This window comes from Mustelus asterias, chromosome 1, assembly GCF_964213995.1.
Source record: "Mustelus asterias chromosome 1, sMusAst1.hap1.1, whole genome shotgun sequence".
NCBI classification, from domain to species: Eukaryota; Metazoa; Chordata; class Chondrichthyes; order Carcharhiniformes; family Triakidae; genus Mustelus; species Mustelus asterias.
In genome coordinates, this window is record NC_135801.1 from 157,312,532 (window position 1) to 157,332,892 (window position 20,361).

The 20,361-nt window shown below is 43.4% G+C and overlaps 2 protein-coding genes across 2 annotated transcripts in view; one reads left to right on the forward strand and one right to left on the reverse strand.

Moving 5' to 3' along the window:
* The window catches only part of LOC144499156 (kinesin-like protein KIF24), a 69,086-nt gene extending 62,152 nt beyond the window's left edge, over positions 1-6,934 (reverse strand). Inside the window, exon 1 of the mRNA XM_078221240.1 lies at positions 6,829-6,934. The gene's annotated coding sequence lies outside the window, so the exon portion shown is untranslated. The remainder of the gene's footprint in view (positions 1-6,828) is intronic.
* Positions 6,935-8,827: 1,893 nt separating this feature from the next.
* Positions 8,828-14,565, forward strand: nudt2 (nudix (nucleoside diphosphate linked moiety X)-type motif 2). The gene is made up of 2 exons (XM_078221195.1): positions 8,828-8,980; positions 13,273-14,565. Exons 1-2 carry the CDS (start codon positions 8,848-8,850, stop codon positions 13,581-13,583), a joined length of 444 nt encoding a protein of 147 aa, XP_078077321.1. The 5' UTR covers positions 8,828-8,847; the 3' UTR covers positions 13,584-14,565.
* Positions 14,566-20,361: the final 5,796 nt, after the last annotated feature.

The following is a 20,361-nucleotide window of genomic DNA, read 5'->3' on the forward strand; positions in this document are numbered from 1 at the left end:
ACCTTTCCTCATAAGACCTACCCTCCAAACCAGGCAGCATCCTGGTAAATCTCCTCTGCACTCTTTCCAGCGCTTCCACATCCTTCTTATAGTGAGGTGACCAGAACTGCACACAATATTCCAAATGTGGTCTCACCAAGGTCCTGTACAGTTGCAGCATAACCCCACGGCTCTTAAACTCCAACCCCCTGTTAATAAAAGCTAACACACTATAGGCCTTCTTCACAGCTCTATCCACTTGAGTGGCAACCTTTAGAGATCTGTGGATATGGACCCCAAGATCTCTCTGTTCCTCCACAGTCTTCAGAACCCAACCTTTGACCCTGTAATCCACATTTAAATTAGTCCTACCAAAATGAATCACCTCACATTTATCAGGGTTAAACTCCATTTGCCATTTTTCAGCCCAGCTTTGCATCCTATCTATGTCTCTTTGCAGCCTACAACAGCCCTCCACCTCATCCACTACTCCACCAATCTTGGTGTCATCAGCAAATTTACTGATCCACCCTTCAGCCCCCTCCTCTAAGTCATTAATAATAATCACAAAGAGCAGAGGACCAAGCACTGATCCCTGTGGCACTCCGCTAGCAACCTGCCTCCAGTCCGAAAATTTTCCATCCACACCACCCTCTGTCTTCGATCAGATAGCCAGTTACCTATCCAATCGGCCAACTTTCCCTCTATCCCACACCTCCTTACTTTCATCATAAGCCGACCATGGGGGACCTTATCAAACGCCTTACTAAAATCCATGTATATGACATCAACTGCCCTACCTTCATCAACACACTTAGTTACCTCCTCAAAAAATTCTATCAAATTTGTGAGGCACGACTTGCCCTTCACGAATCCGTGCTGACTATCCCGGATTAATCCGCATCTTTCTAAATGGTCGTAAATCCCATCCCTAAGGACCTTTTCCATCAATTTACCAACCACCGAAGTAAGACTAACCGGTCTATAATTACCAGGGTCATTTCTATTCCCTTTCTTAAACAGAGGAACAACATTTGCCATTCTCCAGTCCTCTGGCACCATCTCTGTGGACAGTGAGGACCCAAAGATCAAAGCCAAAGGCTCTGCAATCTCATCCCTTGCCTCCCAAAGAATCCTAGGATATATTTCATCAGGTCCAGGGGACTTATCGACCTTCAGTTTATTCAAAACTGCCAGGACATCCTCCCTCCGAACATCTATTTCCTCCAGACTATTAGCCTGTAACACCCTCTCTTCCTCAAAAACATGGCCCCTCTCCTTGGTGAACACTGAAGAAAAGTATTCATTCATCACCTCGCCTATCTCTACTGACTCCGTACACAAGTTCCCACTACTGTCCTTGACCAGCCCTAACCTCACCCTGGTCATTCTTTTATTCCTCACATAAGAGTAAAAAGCCTTGGGGTTTTCCTTGATCCGACCCGCCAAGGACTTCTCATGTCCCCTTCTAGCTCTCCTAAGCCCCTTTTTCAGCTCATTCCTTGCTAACTTGTAACCCTCAATCGAGCCATCTGAACCTTGTTTCCTCATTCCTACATAAGCTTCTCTCTTCCTTTTCACAAGACATTCTACCTCTTTCGTGAACCATGGTTCCCTCACTAGGCCATTTCCCCCCTGCCTGACAGGGGCATACCTATCAAGGACACCCAGTATTTGTTCCTTGAAAAAGTTCCACTTTTCATTAGTGCCTTTCCCTGACAGTTTCTGTTCCCATCTCATGCCCCCTAATTCTTGCCTAATCGCATCATAATTACCTCTCCCCCAATTGTAAACCTTGCCCTGCCGTACGGCCCTATCCCTCTCCATTGCAATAACAAAAGACACCGATATCCTTCAAGCTCTTGGTCTTAATGAATTAGAATCTCCAAGAAAATAGAATTGAATGCTATTACTTGAGTTACAATTATTATCTGTAAAATTTCTGCTTTTTGTTTTGAAGAGTTTCACCAAGGAGAGAAAATTTGGGATGAAGATGAAATCACTTTGGTGGTTCCAACACTGAAAATTCCTATATCAGGTACAGCACGAGTCAGAATAAAACTTTTTGCTTCAATATTAAGTGAAGACTTTTACTCCATCTAGCTAAACATGATAATTTCTGAATGTTACAAGTGAAAAAAGAGGCTGCGGAGTGCCTTTAATCCCACCTAACATGTTTATAAATTCAACAGCAATTTTTTTTTCCAGAGTAAACAAACCATACACATTACATTGCAAACAGTAAAGTCAGTAGCTTCAGTACGTTAATTTAGCTACTGCATTGAGAACTGTAACTGCTCCAAATAAACTGTACATATTAAAGAACAAGAGAACTTGCAATTATATAACACATTCACATCCTGTAAGTGCTTTAAAACCTTTGAAGTATAATATTTTTTATATGTGGAGAATCACAGCGGGTATACAGTAAATTGCACAAACTATGAACTAATGACAAGATTATCTGTTTTAGAGGGTGTCTCAATACTTTGGAATTACTATGCCCTCAGATATCTTCCAATAAGCCATAAATATATTTAATTCCAAGAATCATAGAATCCCTACAGAGCAGAAGGAGGCCATTCGGCCCATCGCGTCTGCACCGACCACAATCCCACCTAAGCCCCTATCCCCATAACCCCATGCATTTACCCTAGCTAGTCCCTCTGACACCAAGGGACAATTTATCATGGCCAATCCACCTAACCCGCACATCTTTGCAGTGTGGTAGGAAACCGGAGCACACGGAGGAAACCCACACAGACACGGGGAGAACGTGCAAACTCCACGCAGACAGTGACCCAAGCCGGGAATCGAACCCGGGATCCTGGCGCTGTGAGGCAGCAGTGCTAACCACTGTGCCACCCCGTTTTCTGATGGTTAGACGCCTGAGGTAAAAAAAAAATAACTTTTGGTCTGAATGGTTTCAAGGACTAAAAGCCACCCCATCCCAGATCCTGCCCTGAATGGATGAGGTGATTTGAGCAGGAGGGAGGGTGGACTAAATGGCTTCCAAGAGCGTATAGGAAATGAAACCATGTCACAGATGCAATTAAGACATGTTTGTACAATTTGAGAGAAGAACCACATCAGACTACAGTCACATGATGGGGCAGCGGCCAATCAGGAATCGAGCACAAGGTGAGGACTCTCAATCCTATTGGATAGAACCAAGCCCCCCTCCCCCCTCCAACAGTGCAACAGGACAACAATCCCCCTCCCCCGATCCTGACCAAAATCTAGTGCCAATTCCAGGGTCAATCTTTCAACTTGTGTACAAAAAGGGCCCTTGATGTAAGAAATAATCTCTCAGGAGCTGAAATTGTTGCTAATTATTTATCTTTGGCCTCCCCCCAACATAAAAACAATTTTAAAACATCGATTTGGCAAAAGGTGTGCGGTTAAAAATCAAACCCAATCAAATGGAACTTTGATTCATGGCCTCAACTGTAAAACTGTCACAAACTAGTTCACCACATAAGCAGCGCATTACTGGGAGATCAGGCGGTCATTTTGCCTGATCTTCCCTATTGGTTTATAGGGAATCGGACAGAAAGCGATGCTGTGAACCCCCTCTGGAGGCAGGAGAAGCAGCAGGAGAGCTGACCTGGTATCAAACCACTCCATGGCCGGAACTCTACCACCTCGCCTGCCACGGAATCGGAGTGGGTGATGGTCCGACAATGGAAATCTCCGTTGACCGTGGGTGGGAATCTCCTGCCTTGCCCAAGCAAGGCTGTAAAATCCCGCCCCATATCTCCCCTGTAGCGTTCAACTCCTTTGCAAATCAGAATGCTTTTGGCATTAGCCTCAGTATGGTTCCTGGTGGCCACAATCTTGTCACATAAACACTGCCCCAGTTTAATTTAGCTCCTTGTGCTATCTCCATCTGTGCTGCAAGTGTTCCTTTGTGTTGGTTAATAATTCCAATAGGCATCATCTACTCATCTTAATGTGAGCTTGGAAAGTTAAAAACCCTTCACTTTTTCCATGTGGGCATCGATGCCACGGCAGTTTCTGAGTGTTTGTTTTTTGGGAAGTCCTCATCGTTGTAACGACCAACATTAAAGTTTATTTATTAGCGTCACAAGTAGGCTTACAGTAACACTGCAATGAAGTTACTGTGAAGATCTTCTAGTTCGCCACCCTCCAGTGCCTGTTTGGGTACACCGAGGGAGAATTTAGCAAAGCCAATATGAAACTAACCAGCATGTCTTTGGGACAGTGGGAGGAAACCCACGTAGACACGGTGGGTAGACAGTGATCCAAGCTGGGAATCGAACTGTCCATGTCTCATGACACGTCAACTTTCATTTTATACAATGCCTTTAGCATAGATTATGTAGTAAAACTATCTAATATGGCTTAGTCAAATTTTACTACATAACCTATGCTAAAGGCATTGTATAAAATGAAAGTTGATGTGTCATGAGACTTGCAGCCACAGCTTTGACTGAGGTAAGAATGCTACCACTGAACCAATATCAGATAAACAATCGGACTCTCCTGTGCTATAACCATCTTGCAATTCTATATGCAAGAGTAAAAAATATTTCATAAGGCTAATTCACTGTGGTTATTTTCCACCAAGGTTTCCAAGCCTCTATCATATCTTGTTTATACTAAGAAATCAGCCAGGGAGTAATTTGTTTTTAGGCCGTTTTTCAGTATTTAGCTGAAGTTTATAAGGTAGTATGTTTCACGGCTGTGTCTCAAGGACAAAATAAAAGGGGTCATGTGACCTGTTCCACGGTCTGCCTTACAACAGACCTGAGTGATGTGGTGTAAACACAGGCCTGGACTATTTTGCTGGAAAGAAGGTACAAATTGTTCATACTTGGAAAAAGTGAACACATGATTAGACTGCCAGTCACCAAAGCTCCAGGCAGGTTGCAAACAGTTATGCTTCATTCCACCTTGGGAGCAAATGGATAGTTTAGAGTTGGGGGGGTCTAAAGATCTAATCAGCATTTCTATCCTGATATAAGACCCAAGTTATTCATGGAGGAAGGGTTTAAGGGGAGGGTTTTTAAGATACCCTAAAAATTCTCAGATACCAGCAGTCTTGTCAGGATCCAGAGAGGGAAAGCAGCTAACGGCCAAAAAGTCTCTATGGTTCACCTGTTCTAGTCTTTAATTGTATACTGTCACTTGCACAATTACATTCTTCAGTACTCATCTCTGCTGTACCCAAATCCTCCAAAAGTGAATTTGTTTAATTAATTGACTACATCCATTTGTAAAAAATAATTTTAAAATTTTCATTGTGCTTATAACATCCTTTGCTTTTCTCTTTACGTTACTTGCTGGTCTTTTTTTCATATCTACTTAGACCTCTAAATGTTGTTATACAAAATACACTATATTACAATTTGCATCAAACATAATAGGATCATTCAAGTATAATCAACATTGGTTTTTTTAGGTTGAAATCACACACCCAGAATACACTGGCTGTCTAATGCTGCTAATACTTGCACTAGATGATATACTTTATTATGTAGTGACACTTCAGGCATCGTCACAACAATTCAGGCTTTGTTAGGAACAAAAGGTATTTATTGATAAAGAGAAACTAGGTACAAGGGTTTGCAGCCCTAGGCCTTATCTTTTTTCATTTTTACCTCATTTACTATTTGTAGTTCTTGGTTAAGTTTATCCAACTCTTTTCTCTCCACCCTTGCTTCTTCTTCTGCTGTGACTTGTTGTACTTCCTAACTGATTACAGCTTTACTGTTTGCTTGCAGTTCTTCGCTAAAACTTTGAAGGAACTTCTCATTACAATATAAAAGGGATGTAACTGATCTTGCTTGCTTTCAGCTCTTCATTTAGGGCCTTCCGTTGCCCTCTTTCTGGGTCTTTTGTCATTGCCCACCTTTTGGGACCTCTCACTGCCCTCCTTCTGGGGTCTTCCAGTGCTCTGCCCTTCCTGGGGTCTTCCAGTGCTCCCCACTCTCTTGGATCTTTTACTGCCTACTCTGAGTCTTGGTTTGCCGATTCCTTGAGGGTTTATTACTTCCTCTGAACTGCAGCATTGCCTTAATTTCCTCCGCTGAAGTCTTACGTTGTTTATGGACCCCTTTTTGAGAGTTGCCCTTTACCTGGAGACTTCCTCTGATTTTACCTGTCCAATGCTCTTTGTTTCTCCTTGTGGTTTCTGCTTTAAATGCATTGCCACATTAAATGTATTACTACTTTAAATGTATTACCGCTTAAAGCTGTGTAGTAATCTTCTTTCCCCATACAATCTGTCATTGCTCAGATACAGTTGGTTTCCCTTTGCAGCAAATGTATCACTGCAGGTACAAAGTGTCTCCAACTGTTTCTTATTTGCTGCTTCTTAGTGCCAGTCATTTTAAAAATTCTTCTTTCTTGAACAAGTAGGGTGGGGACTTCTGTTCTCCCAAAAAACTCCAGAACTTCATTGCCTGCAGTCCCTCAGTGTAGAGATTGGTACCTTTTACTTTAACTCAAGTTTTACTTCTCTTACTCCTGAAGGCTAACCTCTCTCCATTTTAATTTTCTATATCTTTCCAAACCTCTTGATTCGCCAGCCACACCAGGTTTATTACTTCATCTGTCTCTCAGGATCTGGCACCACCTTGACAACTGAGTCTATTTGCCCAATAACGGGCGCTCGGATGTGCATCCCTCTTTTCCAAACTTCAACTAAATCAGATACTCCTCCACAGGTAGGCTGTGCCATCACAATTTATCCCACCCTCACCAATAATACATTGTGTAGTGGCACTTCAGATGTCATCAAAGCAATTCATGCTTTGTTAGGAACAAAAGGTATTTATTGATGAAAAGAAACTAAATACAGCCCTAGGCTGCTCCAGTCCTCACCTGCTACCACATGGCTTCCAGGGAGCACTCAACCCTCTGGGGATGATCACTCACTCTCGGTCCCCATTGGTCCTTCAAGTCAGGTGATCCTCTTCTGCTGTGCTGTCTTAAAGAGACAGACACCACAATCACTGCATTTTTTATTTCAAATTTAAACCTATTAACTGATATTTTCAATAAGCATACGATAATAATCAATGACATTTGGTAATCTTGATGATATTGTATATAATAGTACCCTTCAAACTATATTTTAATTTGAAATGATAGGCCCAGCTTGATCATGTAATCGTATTTAAGCTTACAATAAGTATGTAAGAACCAGGAACAGGAGTGGGCCATTCAGCCCTTCAAGCCTACTCCCCATTCAATAACACCAAGATTGATGTGATGCGGAGATGCCGGTGTTGGATGGGGGTGGGGCACAGTAAGAAGTCTCACAACACCAGGTTAAAGTCCAACAGGTTTATTTGGAATCACGAGCTTTCAGAGCGCTGCTCCTTCATCTTGGTCTTCTACACCAAGACACCTTCCTGCAGCAACCCATAAACCCCTTGATTCCCTTCATCTACAAGCATTTGTATCTGACTTAAACATACACAATGACTAAGCAATTACAATTCCCTGGTGTAAAGAATTCCAAAAATTCACAAACCTATGAATAAAATTTGCTATTCACCTGACTGACCTGTCACTAAGCCAATTTTGTATTCATTTTGTCACTGCCTTTTTTTGTTCCTTGAGCTATCACTTTGCTCTGTTATGTGGCATCGTAAATCACTAATAACTTTATGATTTTAATAACCAGGATCAACAATAAGTGTGAAAAATTGTCATTGACATTTCTGTAAGTTGACTTTTGCAATGCAGTTAACATTTACCAATTCCCTTGGATACGGTAAACCAATTCATTTAAGACATTAGCCATAATCATAAACTTATACCCCAGATATTATTACATAGGATATGTGGCACAGAAACAGGTCATTCCACCTAATCAACCCTTGCCAGTGTTTATGCTCCACTCAAGCCTGCTGCTATCTTTTCTTATCTATAATCATCACATCCCTCTATTCCCTTTTCCCACATTGGCTTGTCTGGCTTCTCCCTTAAATGCCTCTATAATATTCACTGCAACCATTCATTCCCTGTGGTGGTGAGTTCCACATTCTCCCTCCTCCCCTTCTTAGACTATAGAAGTTTTCCTGAACTCCCTATTGCATTTCTTGATGACATTGATAGTTCCAGTTATGTCCTTCCCCACAAGTGGACACATTCCCTCTGTCTCCACTCATAATCTTAAAGACATCCATGAGGTCGCTCTCCTCGGCCTTTTGAGCCAGCCTATTAATTATTTGCTCATGCCCCATATTTGTGGCATCATCCTTGCGAATCACCTCTGCGCTCTCTCCAGTGGCTCTGTCCTTTTTTTAATAACATTATTATGTGATATAAATATAGACAGTCGCTGTTGTGAGCACCGACCTACCGCTCTTGCAGCGGCCTCTCCTCCTGCTCCTCTTCTCCTGCCGTAACCAGGGGCGCCGCTCACATCCATGGCAACGCCGCAGGCCCCGTTTGAAAGCCACGCAGCGAAAGCCCGCGCCACGAGCCCGCGTCCGGCCCCGGCCAATCAGAACGCGCGGCGGAACTGACCAATCAGGGTGCGAGAAGGAGCTGACCAATCAGAGTGCGCGGCGGAACTGACCAATCAGAGTGCGTGACTGAACTGACCAATCAGAACGCAGGGCCAGGCTGACGGCTGCAGGCGCTCTGACCAATCAGCGATGGCCGATCCGCGGAACCCACGGCTCTGACCAATCAGAGTGCGCGTCGGAACCGACCAATCAGAAGGCACGAGTGCTTTGACCGGTGACGGGACCTTACCGCCAACCAATCGGGAGCCAGCTCTTGTTCGGGTCGGCCTTTCAAGAGCCGCCAGTGAGCGCGGCAGGAGCGGCCTGTTAATCACCCGGCACTTCCGGTGGTGGGTGGGCCCTCTGGCTCCTACTTCCGGCCATGACGCTCCGGGCCTGCGGCTTGATTGTTTTCCGGCGGCTCCATGCGGTGGGATTCGCCTCCGCGCCTCCCCAAATCCAGTTCCTACTTTTACAGACCTCTTACGGGCAGCATCACTGGACGCCTCCGAAAGGTGAGGCTGATCCTGAGTTATACCCGGAGCAGCCATTGTCGGGGCTGAGGGGGAGGAGTTCAGGTTATCACCAGATTTGAATCCTGCCACGGCAGATGGTGGAAATTAAATTCAAATAAATAATAATCTGGAATCCGCTGATGACCATGAAACCATTGTTGATTGTTGGGAAAACCCATCTGGTTCACTAATGTCCCTTTAGGGAAGGAAATCTGCCGTCCTTACCTGGGTCTGGCCTAACACAGTAAGAAGTCTCACAACACCAGGTTAAAGTCCAACAGGTTTATTTGGTACCACAAGCTTTCGGAGCACTGCCCCTTCATCAGGTGAGTGGGAGTTCTGTTCACAAACAGGGCATATAAAGACACAAACTCAATTTACAAAATAATGATTGGAATGCGAGTCTTTACAGGTGATCAAGTCTTAAAGGTACAGACAATGTGAGTGGAGAGAGCGTTAAGCACAGGTTAGAGAGATGTGTATTGTCTCCACGACAGGACAGTTAGTGAGATTTTGCAAGCCCAGGCAAGTCGTGGGGGGGTTACAGATAGTGTTACATGAACCCAACATCCCAGTTTAGGCCGTCCTCATGTGTGCGGAACCTGGCTATCAGTCTCTGCTCAGCGACTCTGCGTTGTCGTGTGTTGTGAAGGCCACCTTGGAGAATGCTTACCCAGAGATCAGAGGCCGAATGCCTGTGACCGCTGAACTGTTTCCCAACAGGAAGAGAACACTCTTGCCTGGTGATTGTCGAGCGGTGTTCATTCATCCGTTGTCGTAGCGTCTGCATGGTTTCCCCAATGTACCATGCCTCGCGACATCCTTTCCTGCAGCGTATCGGGGAGACAACGTTGGCCGAGTTGTAAGAGTATGTACCGTGTACCTGGTGGATGGTGTTCTCACGTGAGATGATAGCATCTGTGTCAATGATCCGGCACGTCTTGCAGAGGTTGCTGTGGCAGGGTTGTGTGGTGTCATGGTCACTGTTCTCCTGAAGGCTGGGTAGTTTGCTGCGGACAATGGTCTGTCTGAGGTTGTGCGGTTGTTTGAAGGCAAGAAGTGGGGGTGTGGGGATGGCCTTGGCGAGATGTTCGTCTTCATCAACGACATGTTGAAGGCTCTGGAGAAGATGTCGTAGCTGCTCCGCTCCGGGGAAGTACTGGATGACGAAGGGTACTCTGTCCACCGTGTCCCATCTTTGTCTTCTGAGGAACCAACAATATGATTTTCGGTGACTAGTGACGTGCCGCAGGGATCGGTGCTGGGGCCTCAACTATTTACCATATACATAGACGATCTGGAGGAGGGGACCGAGTGTAGGGTAACAAAGTTTGTGGCTGACACAAAGATGAGTGGGAAAGCAAATTGCGTGGAGGACACAGAGTCTGCAGAGAGATTTGGATAGGCTAAGTGAGTGGGCAAGGATCTGGCAGATGGAGTATAACGTTGGTAAGGGTGAGGTTATCCACTTTGGAAGGAATAATAGTAAAATGGACTATTATTTAAACGGTGAAAAATTACAACATGCTACTGTGCAGAGGGACCTGGGGGTCCTTGTGCATGAATCACAAAAACTCAGTTTGTAGGTGCAGCAGGTAATCAAGAAGGCAAATGGAATGTTGGCCTTTATCGCGAGAGGGATGGAGTATAAAAGCAGGGGGGTCATGCTGCAACTGTACAGGGTACTGGTGAGGCCGTACCTAGAGTACTGTGTACAATTTTGGTCCCCTTATTTAAGAAAGGATATATTAGCTTTAGAGGGGGTACAGGGAAGGTTCACCAGGTTGATTCTGAAGATGAGGGGGTTAGCTTATGAGGAGAGATTGAGTAGACTGGGCCTGTACTCATTGGAGTTTAGAAGGCTATGGGGAGATCTTATAGAGATATAAGATAATGAAGGGGCTAGACAGGGTAGAAGCAGCGAGGTTATTTCCACTTACAATGGAAACAAGAACTAGGGGGCATAGCCTCAAAATACGGGGGAGTCAATTTAGAACAGAGTTGAGGAGGAACCTCTTCTCTCAGAGGGTAGTGAATCTTTGGAATTCTCTGCCCAATGAAGCAGTAGAGGCTACCTCATTAAATGCGTTTAAGTCACAGATAGATTTTTAACCATTAAGGGTTATGGGGAGCGGGCGGGTAAGTGGAACTGAACCCACTATCAGATCAGCCATGATCTTATTGAATGGCGGAGCAGGCTTGAGGGGCTAGATGGCCTACTCCTGCTCCTATTTCTTATGTTCTTATGATGACATCAACAAGTTCCATCCCACCATCAGACTCACCATAGACTACTCTCTGGAATCGGTTGCATTCTTGAGCACACGTATCTCCATCAAGGACGGTCACCTCAGCACCTCACTGTACCGCAAGCCCACGGATAACCTCACGATGCTCCACTACTCCAGCTTCCACCCTAAACACGTTAAAGAAGCCATTCCCTACGGACAAGCCCTCCGTATACACAGGATCTGCTCAGATGAGGAGGTTCGCAACAGACACCTCCAGATGCTGAAAGATGCCCTCATAAGAACAGGATATGGCGCTCGACTCATCGATCGATAGTTCCGACGCGCCACAGCGAAAAACCGCACCGACCTCCTCAGAAGACATACACGGGACAGGGTGGACAGAGTACCCTTCGTCGTCCAGTACTTTCCCGGAGCGGAGAAGCTACGACATCTTCTCTCGCATTCCAACCATTATTTTGTAAATTGAGTTTGTGTCTTTATATGCCCTGTTTGTGAACAGAACTCCTACTCACCTGACGAAGGAGCAGCGAGCGCTCCGAAAGCTAGTGGCTTTTGCTACCAAATAAACCCGTTGGACTTTAACCTGGTGTTGTGAGACTTCTTACTGTGTTTACCCCAGTCCAAGGCTGGCATCTCCACATAATGACTACATGTGACTTCAGAGCCACAGCAATGTGGTTGACTCTCAACTGCCCTCGGGCAACTAGGGATGGGCAATAAATGCTGGCCCAGCCAGTGACGCCCACACCCTGTGAATGAACAAAAAAAATGGTGGGCACCTAACTCCCGGGAACATTCTGAGGGAAACAGTAGAGCCTCTGTTTAAATTTGAGTCGTGACATGAGGAAGAACCTCTTTATGCAATGAGGGGTTAAGGACTAGAATGCAGTACTTGAGGGGAATCAAGCTTTCAAAAGAGAATTGGCTTATTATCTGAAGAGAAAAAATTTGCAGGGCTACGGGGGGTGACATTGGGAGTGTGGCATTAGGTGAATTGTTACTGCAGAGAGATAGTGTGGACATGATGGGTCGAATGTCCTGTGCTGTTCTCATTCTATGAAATTGACTCAAGGCCCTCGGAAAATATTTCTCCTCATCTCCATCTTAAATGAGAGACCCTTTATTTTAACACCGAATCCCCTAGCTCCAGTGATGACAAATATATGTGCCAACAAACACTTATTCACCCTGATCCCAGTCTAATTGAATGTTCTAGTAACTGTGAGGCTGTCAGCCTTCACCATTATTTCTGGGTATAACTAATTTCTGTTTATACCTGCATGGTTTAACATGGAAATTTGGAAACTGCTGTTTGTGATGTACTGCTCTGCTGCAGATTGTGCTGATGCAGTCGTCACAGATAGAATCTGCAAACAACGTTGTGATGGTGCAAACTTAAGCTATTTACCCACTGTTCTCACTCTAAAGGTGAATGAAAAACTCAGGCTTTCTATAATCAGGAGTAAGTGGCTTATTAATGATGTAGTACAGAGTCTCTGACTCTGAAAGATTAGGGGGTGGTGAGTTCATACAAAAACTTGCGATGATGAGGTTTCTGTTGACAAACCCACTAAAAATATGTGGGCTGTTGCACATGAGGTTTATAGCAGAAGTCTTTCTTTCACTGCTCATTGCAAAATATATGAACCATGGTTTTGGCCACAGCCACTAACCCTGGAGTGAATTCCACAGCCCCCACAAATCTCTGGGTAAAGAAGTTGATCTTACAATTAATCTTGTCCCTCAACCAAGGCCACTCATTTGGTCAACAGTCTGCTTTACCCTGCCCTATTCTTTCATGATTTTAAACACTCCCACCAAATCACCCTCAGACCGCATTGTTCAGCAAAAAAGTCATGGTTATTTAATTGACACCACAGCGTGTCATTCCAAGATATTTTACAGATACAATCTGTCAGCCAGAAAGCTTTCTGGTCACAAAACTGATAAAGTAAACGTTTAATAATGATTTGTAAAGCACAATTGCTCACTGGTGTGGTTACACAAGCCATTAAGGTCTAATGTGTGTATTTTTTTAAGGGCATGTTGATCCAGGTGAAGATGACCTCCAAACTGCACTTCGTGAAACCGAGGAAGAAGCCGGACTCAAAAGCAAGGATTTTAATGTGCTTGATGGATACAAGAAGGAAATGATATACAAAGTGAATAATAAACCCAAAACTGTTATCTACTGGCTGGCAGAAGTAAAGGATGATAACACAGAAATAAAACTCTCTGATGAGCATCAAACATTCCGCTGGTTAAGCGTGGAAGAGGCCTGTAAACTTGCTAAATATCAAGAAATGCAGGAAGCATTGAGAGAAGCTCACCAGTTCATCTCAAATAAATAAGACCAGGTTCTTTGGAAAAGGAAAGGGCCTAGATTGTTCTGTTAAAGATTTTGAAGTTTCTTCCTAAACTTCCCTACTTTTCCATTTTGCTCTTGAAACTCAATACATGAGATATAATTCAATTGGGCCTGGCTTCTGTTCCCAATCCCTTCTCCCGGCCATTCTGCTCGTCCTATCTCCTTTCCAATAGACTGAGAAGATTCAGCCCATTCATTCTGTCCTCCCCCAAAATGCTTGCAGGCCTGCTGAGTACTTCCAGCCTTTGCATTTCTATTTGCAAAAATTCTAATCTATGTGCTTAAAGTAGTTGGACATGTATAAATTGAATGAAAACATTGTTCACGTCTAGTGTTGCCTGTCGGTTATCTAATTAATTTATAAAGAAGAAAATGTTGCCACTGTTTTCTTTGGATTTTCTCAGCATTATTTATATTACTTTTCACTGTATCTGAATTCCCTTGGTTTTGATTAGATTATTGCTGGGAAAGGAAGGTTTTGAGCTGGGTGGATGTAACCAGATTGAATTTTAAAAGAAAGAATTGCAAGTCCTGAATGGAATACTTTAAGGAACAGACTTATAAACTGACCTTGCACAGATCAAATACGGCGTAGAGACAGATATCAACTAACCATATAAAAAGTCAGTAGGAGATAGACAAGTTAAAGGCTGGAATTCTCCGTTCATGCCCCACTGCCAGCGAGTACAGAATTTGGCGCTCAGCCAAAACTCCATTCATTGCAGCAGAACTGGAGAATCCCAGATGCGGGCGAGATTGGAAAACCCGGCTCTACTCAGTCCAAAGGGAAATGATGTGCACCTTTGGGGATCAAAGGGTAAATGAAGACAGTGACGAATGAAACTCTCTACTGTTGGCTCAGAGGGGATTGTTAATTAACAACCTGGAAAATAATTTCAATCACTGCATTCAGAATGCACATTTAAAATATCAAATTTGGGAAAATGATTAGTTATGTGGAATGTCAGGTTAAAAAAGGCATTTTGCAGAATTTAATCAAATCATTCAGAGCTGGAGGCTAAGTTAATTTTTTAAAATCCTTGAGCCGGATTCCCCGGCCCTGTTCGCAGATGAGTTTCTCCAGTCCTGCTGCAGTGAATGGAGATTTGGCTGGGCTCCAACTTTTCTATTAATGCTGGCAGTGGCTGCGGGATGTGAACGCCCAGGGAATTCTGGCTCTTGTGTTTGAGTAAGCTTGTGTCTGAGTGTTACACTGTCTGAGTGTTACACTGTGTGAACAAAAAGAACAAAGACAATTACAGCACAGGAACAGGCCCTTCGGCCCTGCACCAACCATGCTGCCCGATTGACTAAAACCCCACAGGGACCATGTCCCTCCATTCCCATCCTATTCATGTATTTGTCAAGACATCGCTTAAAAGTCACTATTGTATCTGCTTCCACTACCTCCCCCAGCAACGAGTTCCAGGCACCCACCACCCTCTGTGTAAAAAAACTTGCCTCGTACATCTCCTTTAAACCTTGCCTCTCGCACCTTAAACCTATGCCCCCTAGTAATTGAGTCTTCCACCCTGGGAAAAAGCTTCTGACTATCCACTCTGTCCATGTCCCTCATAATCTTGTAGACTTCTATCAGGTCTCCCCCTCAACCTCCAGCGTTCCAGTGAGAACAAACCAAGTTTCTCCAACCTCTCCTCATAGCTAATGCCCTCCATACCAGGCAACATCCTGGTAAATCTTTTCTGTACCCTCTCCAAAACCTCCACATCCTTCTGGTAGTGTGGCAACCAGAATTGAACACTATATTCCAAGTGCGGCCTAACATTCTATAAAGCTGCAACATGACTTGACAATTTGTAAACTCAATGCTCCAAATGATGAAGGCAAACATGCCATATGCCTTCTTGATTCTTCTTGTCTGTGTCTTGTGCCTGTGTCATTAAATTGTATTAGTTAACCCCCTGTGGTCTGGTTCTTTGATTTATTATTGTCACATGTATTAGCATACAGTGAAAAGTATTGTTTCTTGCGCGTTATACAGACAAAACATATCATTCATAGAGAAGGAAATGAGAGAGTGCAAAATGTAGTGTTATATATAGTCATAGCTAGGGTGTAGAGAAAGATCAACTTAATGCAAGCTAAGTCCATTCAAAAATCTGACAGCAGCAGGGAAGAAACTGTTCTTGAGTTGGTTGGTGCGTGACCTCAGACTTTTGTATCATTTTCCCAGTGGAAGAGAGAATGTCCGGGGTGCGTGGGGTCCTTAATTATGCTGGCTGCTTTGCCGAAGCAGCGGGAAGTATAGGCAGAGTCAATGGATGGGAGGCTGGTTTGCATGATGGATTGGGCTACGTTCACGACCTTTTGTAGTTCCTTGCGATCTTGGGCAGAGCAAGAGCCATACCAAGCTGTGATACAACCAGAAAGGATGCTGTCTATGGTGCATCTGTAAAAGATTGTGAAAGTCGTGGCTGACATGCCAAATTTCCTTAGTCTTCTGAGAAAGTAGAGGCGGTGGGCTTTCTTAACTATAGTGTCGGCATGGGGGACCAGGACAGGTTGTTGGTGATCTTGGCAGTTTCAATTGGGCAGTTCTGGTAGTTTCAAAGTTGCTTGTTTAATGTGGGTAGTTGTAATTTAAATTAGGTTAAGTGAGGAGAAGGATACAATGTGGTAAAATGAAAGAGTTAAAGCAACTGTTTCTTCTGGTGGAAGAGTGGTGTTTCTGGGGTAATAAAATGAGGTGCTTTACACTTTGGTTTAACTTCAGAGACACCACTCCCCACCCCCTCCCTCACCTGCCCCTCCCAATGCCTTTGGAAGTTATTAAATGTTTTATATATAATTTCTTGAGAATTTTCTTTGAGCTTTAATTGCAGTTTTAGAGAATGAATGTTCTGAATCTTTGTTCTGTTTTAATTTCACTTTTAATTGTCACGGTTGAAAAAGTAAAGTGGAAATGATGTGTGAATATGGGAAGCTTGCATGAGTGAATGTGTGTGTGTCTAATAAAGAATTTGAGTGGACTTTTTTGTTGTGATAAAAGCAAATTACTGCGGATGCTGGAATCTGAAACCAAAAGAGAAAATGCTGGAAAATCTCAGCAGGTCTGGCAGCATCTGTAAGGAGAGAAAAGAGCTGACGTTTCAAGTCCAGATGATCCTTTGTCAGCTTTGATAAAGGGTCATCTGGACTCAAAATGTCAGCTCTTTTCTCTCCTTACAGATGCTACCAGACCTGCTGAGATTTTCCAGCATTTTCTCTTTTGGTTTTGTTGTGTTGCTAGCATTAATGTTTTATGCAGCTACACAAGCTAAATTCAGGGAGGACCTGAAGAAAATGTCAAATTCCTCTCAGAAATTAATTCAGATATTGGTTAAAACAACGAAAGAAAAAGCATGATTACTATCCCTGTGACTGCTGCTGAGTCACAAAGCTCCATGTAAACAATTTTCTTCAAAACAATGTTCAGACTCCTTCATTTTTTATTGTTTAAAACTAGATACGAATGCCATCCGGATCACGGATTCACTGCAAGAAAAGCAGCAAGCAAACTTGATGAGCACTTCTTAAATCCAGATGTTCACAGCGTCTACTTTGTCCTTATGGTCACACTCATGCCCTGGTCACATGTAAACTCCTTCAGCTGAATGCTTGAAAAAAGGTGTTGGATTTTGACCAGTCAGATAGCAGCTATTTAGTACCAACCAGGAATTGACTTTTACCAATCCAGATCCCAGGAGTTGAAATCTCAAGTTTCAAATTGGGGAATAAGGGAAGAGGGAAAAGATGGTGGAAAAAGGGGAAAGGAGAAGGAAGGATGATCAAAATACGGGAAGATGGGAGACTATTTCTGTTCATGAGGGCCTTTGCTGTATCTAAGGGTTGGTAGTTTTACTTTTAGTGGGCATGGAGGAGAGAGTATTATGGTATCACAGGCGGCTCATCATCTGTTTTGATATCTGGCCTCTTGCTCCAAAAGGTTAGTTATCCATAGATGAAAGATTGACCCAAAATATTGCAATCCCATAGTATAATTCAGTAAATTTGATGTGAGGGAGTGATGACTGAACTACGACGAATTTGGACTGCAGCATCAGAAGCCATATTCCTGGTTCTGGCCTAGCCATGAGCGTTGCCATCAGAGATCTATTTGTTATTAATTATTTGTAGCTTGTACTTTGTTGTTGAGTTCTAAAAGTTTACATATAATAATCTGCAAACTTTGAGCTCTAACCGGGTTTGAGTGGGGTATCGTTTATGACCAAGTGTACGCAATACAGCTGCACACTTGCATACAAACACCACTGTGATATTTCTGCCTTCATTTTTTCTTCCATGCCTTATGGCGTGAGACAACCCATTTGTTCGACTGCTTTACATCCAGCAAATGATGCTTTTGGTTGTTTCTGTAACATGGACAGGCCATAAGCTTGATTTGCAATTTCCTAGCAGGAAAATTTGAGAGATGTAATGGATAGTCACCGCTTCACTTCAGATGAGTACCTCATTGTATGTCAACCCAACATTCAGAATGAGGAACTCTAATGGTCAGAGTTAGGGCATTCAGCTCCCTGCAGATGCATTGTACCTTGCTGTGCATCAACCAGGTATTCAGAAGCTGGAGCTCTGGCCTCCTGCTTGCCAAGGCTCTGATGGTGGGGAAGCACTCTACTTGCAAAACTGTCTCAACTCGCCAGGACTGTTTGGAGTGGTGCTCATACTTGTAACTTTTTGACGAACCACTGAGGCAAAGGCTCATTCTGCCACAGGTACTCAAATGTTAAAAGAACTATAAATCTGCAGTCAGTAATCTAAACTGAATAAAAACAAATTACAAAATGCATCAGTATATGAATTCACATTTATTGCCTATTTGTACAGGAACTATGAATATTAAATATTAATGACATTCAGAAATCTGGTCATTATAAAAATTAAAAGATTTTCATCTCAGTAATGTTTTACAAACAGTAATTATGAATTATTCCTCATGTGTGCGCATGTGACACCTAAAGTTAAACAACAATATCATGTTCAATAGGTGAGCCCTTCCACTTGTTTAGAACTTAACCTCATTATATTTCTTGGAAATACTACAAATGCTCAATATTAAGAAAACAAACTTGATTAGTTTTCCACAGATTCACCTTTTTATTTCATATTATGTAAGAATTAGATTCTCAGCCTATTAAGTAAATGTACCCTATGACAGGGTAATGAGTAGTATTGGTGTGCATAACTTCATGGGATACTGCAAGGGTCTTCAGTGCTGCAGATGCCAAAATTGTTGAGGGGACCCACTCCTAGCACCTATTATGTGATCCTTGCCTGAAAATGAGAGTGTGAAGGACAGAACTAAGTTCAGCTATAACTTCCCTCCCTCCTGTGGTCATGTGGGAAACCGATAATTGATGGGCTCAAACAGGATGAATGAGTTATTGTCACTCTTGTTCACCCAGTATGCTTTCATTGTCAGGAGAGAAAAAGGGAAGAACATTAACAGAAAAACATCGTATTTTTCTCTATCTGAAACTATTTTGAGTTCAGGGACTTGAGTACAAGGATGTCTTACTGCAGCCATACAGGGCCTTGGTAAGACCACACATGGAGTATTATCGAAGAACTGATATATTTGGCATTAAGGGAGTGCAGCAATGGTTCACCAGACTGATTCTAGGGGTGGCAGGATTGTCATATGAGGAGAGAATGGGTTAACCAGGCCTGTATTCACTGGCATTTAGAAGGATCCAATTGAAATCACAGATTACTACTGCAGAAGAGGCCCTTCGGCCCATCAAGTCTGCACCAATGTATGAAATGCCCTGACCTGCCCACCTAATCCCGCTTGTTAGCCTTGAATGTTATGGCATGTCAAGTACTCATCCAGGTACTTTTTAAAGGATGTGAGGCATCCCGCCTTCACCACCCTCCCAGGCAACACATTCCAGATCGTCACCACCCTCTGAGTAAAAAGGTTCTTCCTCAAATCCCCCCTAAACTTCCCACCCCTCATAATCTTGAACACCTCAATCAGGTTGCCTTCAGTCTTCTATGCTCCAACGAAAACAACCCAAGCCTATCCAACCTCTCTTCATAAAACTTAAATGTTCCATTCCAAGCAGCATCCTGGTGAATCTCCTCTGCACCTCCTCCAGCGCAGTCACATCCTTCCTATAATGTGGCGACCAGAATTGCACACAGTACTCCAGCTGTGGCAAATGTATCTGACAGAGCTGTACAGACTGAATGCAGGGATGTTGTTTCCTCTGGCTGGAGGGTTCAGAACAAGGGGTCACAGTCTCAGGATATGGGGTAGGCCATTTGGGACTGAGATAAGGAGAAATGTATTTACTTAGGGGGTGGTGAACCCTGTGGAATTCTTTACCACAGAAGGCTGTGGAGGCCAAATCACTGAGTATATTTAAGAAGGAAAAGATTTCTAAACTCTAAAGATGTCAAGGGGTATGGGGAGAGTGCTCAAGTATGGCGTTGAGATAGAGGATCAGCCATGATCACGTTCAATGGTGGAGCAGGTTTGAATGCCAAATAGCCTACTCATGTTCCTATTTTCTACGTTTCAATTTTATTTTTTCTCCAGTCTTGCACACCAGTTAGAAATGATTAGCAATTTGATTCCCCCCAGTTTCCTACTCCCAACTGCTTGGCATTCTTCTAATATCTGCTCAAAGATAAAGAGAAATCAACACATAGGAAATAATGTTTCATATCTTATGAATTCTATAAAGGATTTCAGAGAAATGCTCAGGAATGTAGAACATTGGCTGATTCAAAAC

What these genes read in the sequence shown, in the direction of transcription:
- nudt2 (XM_078221195.1), top strand. Translation starts at nt 8,848, where the DNA reads ATGACGCTCCGGGCCTGCGGCTTGATTGTTTTCCGGCGGCTCCATGCG. An exon ending in TCACTGGACGCCTCCGAAAG is followed by an intron (nt 8,981 to 13,272) that starts GTGAGGCTGATC and finishes TATTTTTTTAAG; the next exon opens with GGCATGTTGATCCAGGTGAA.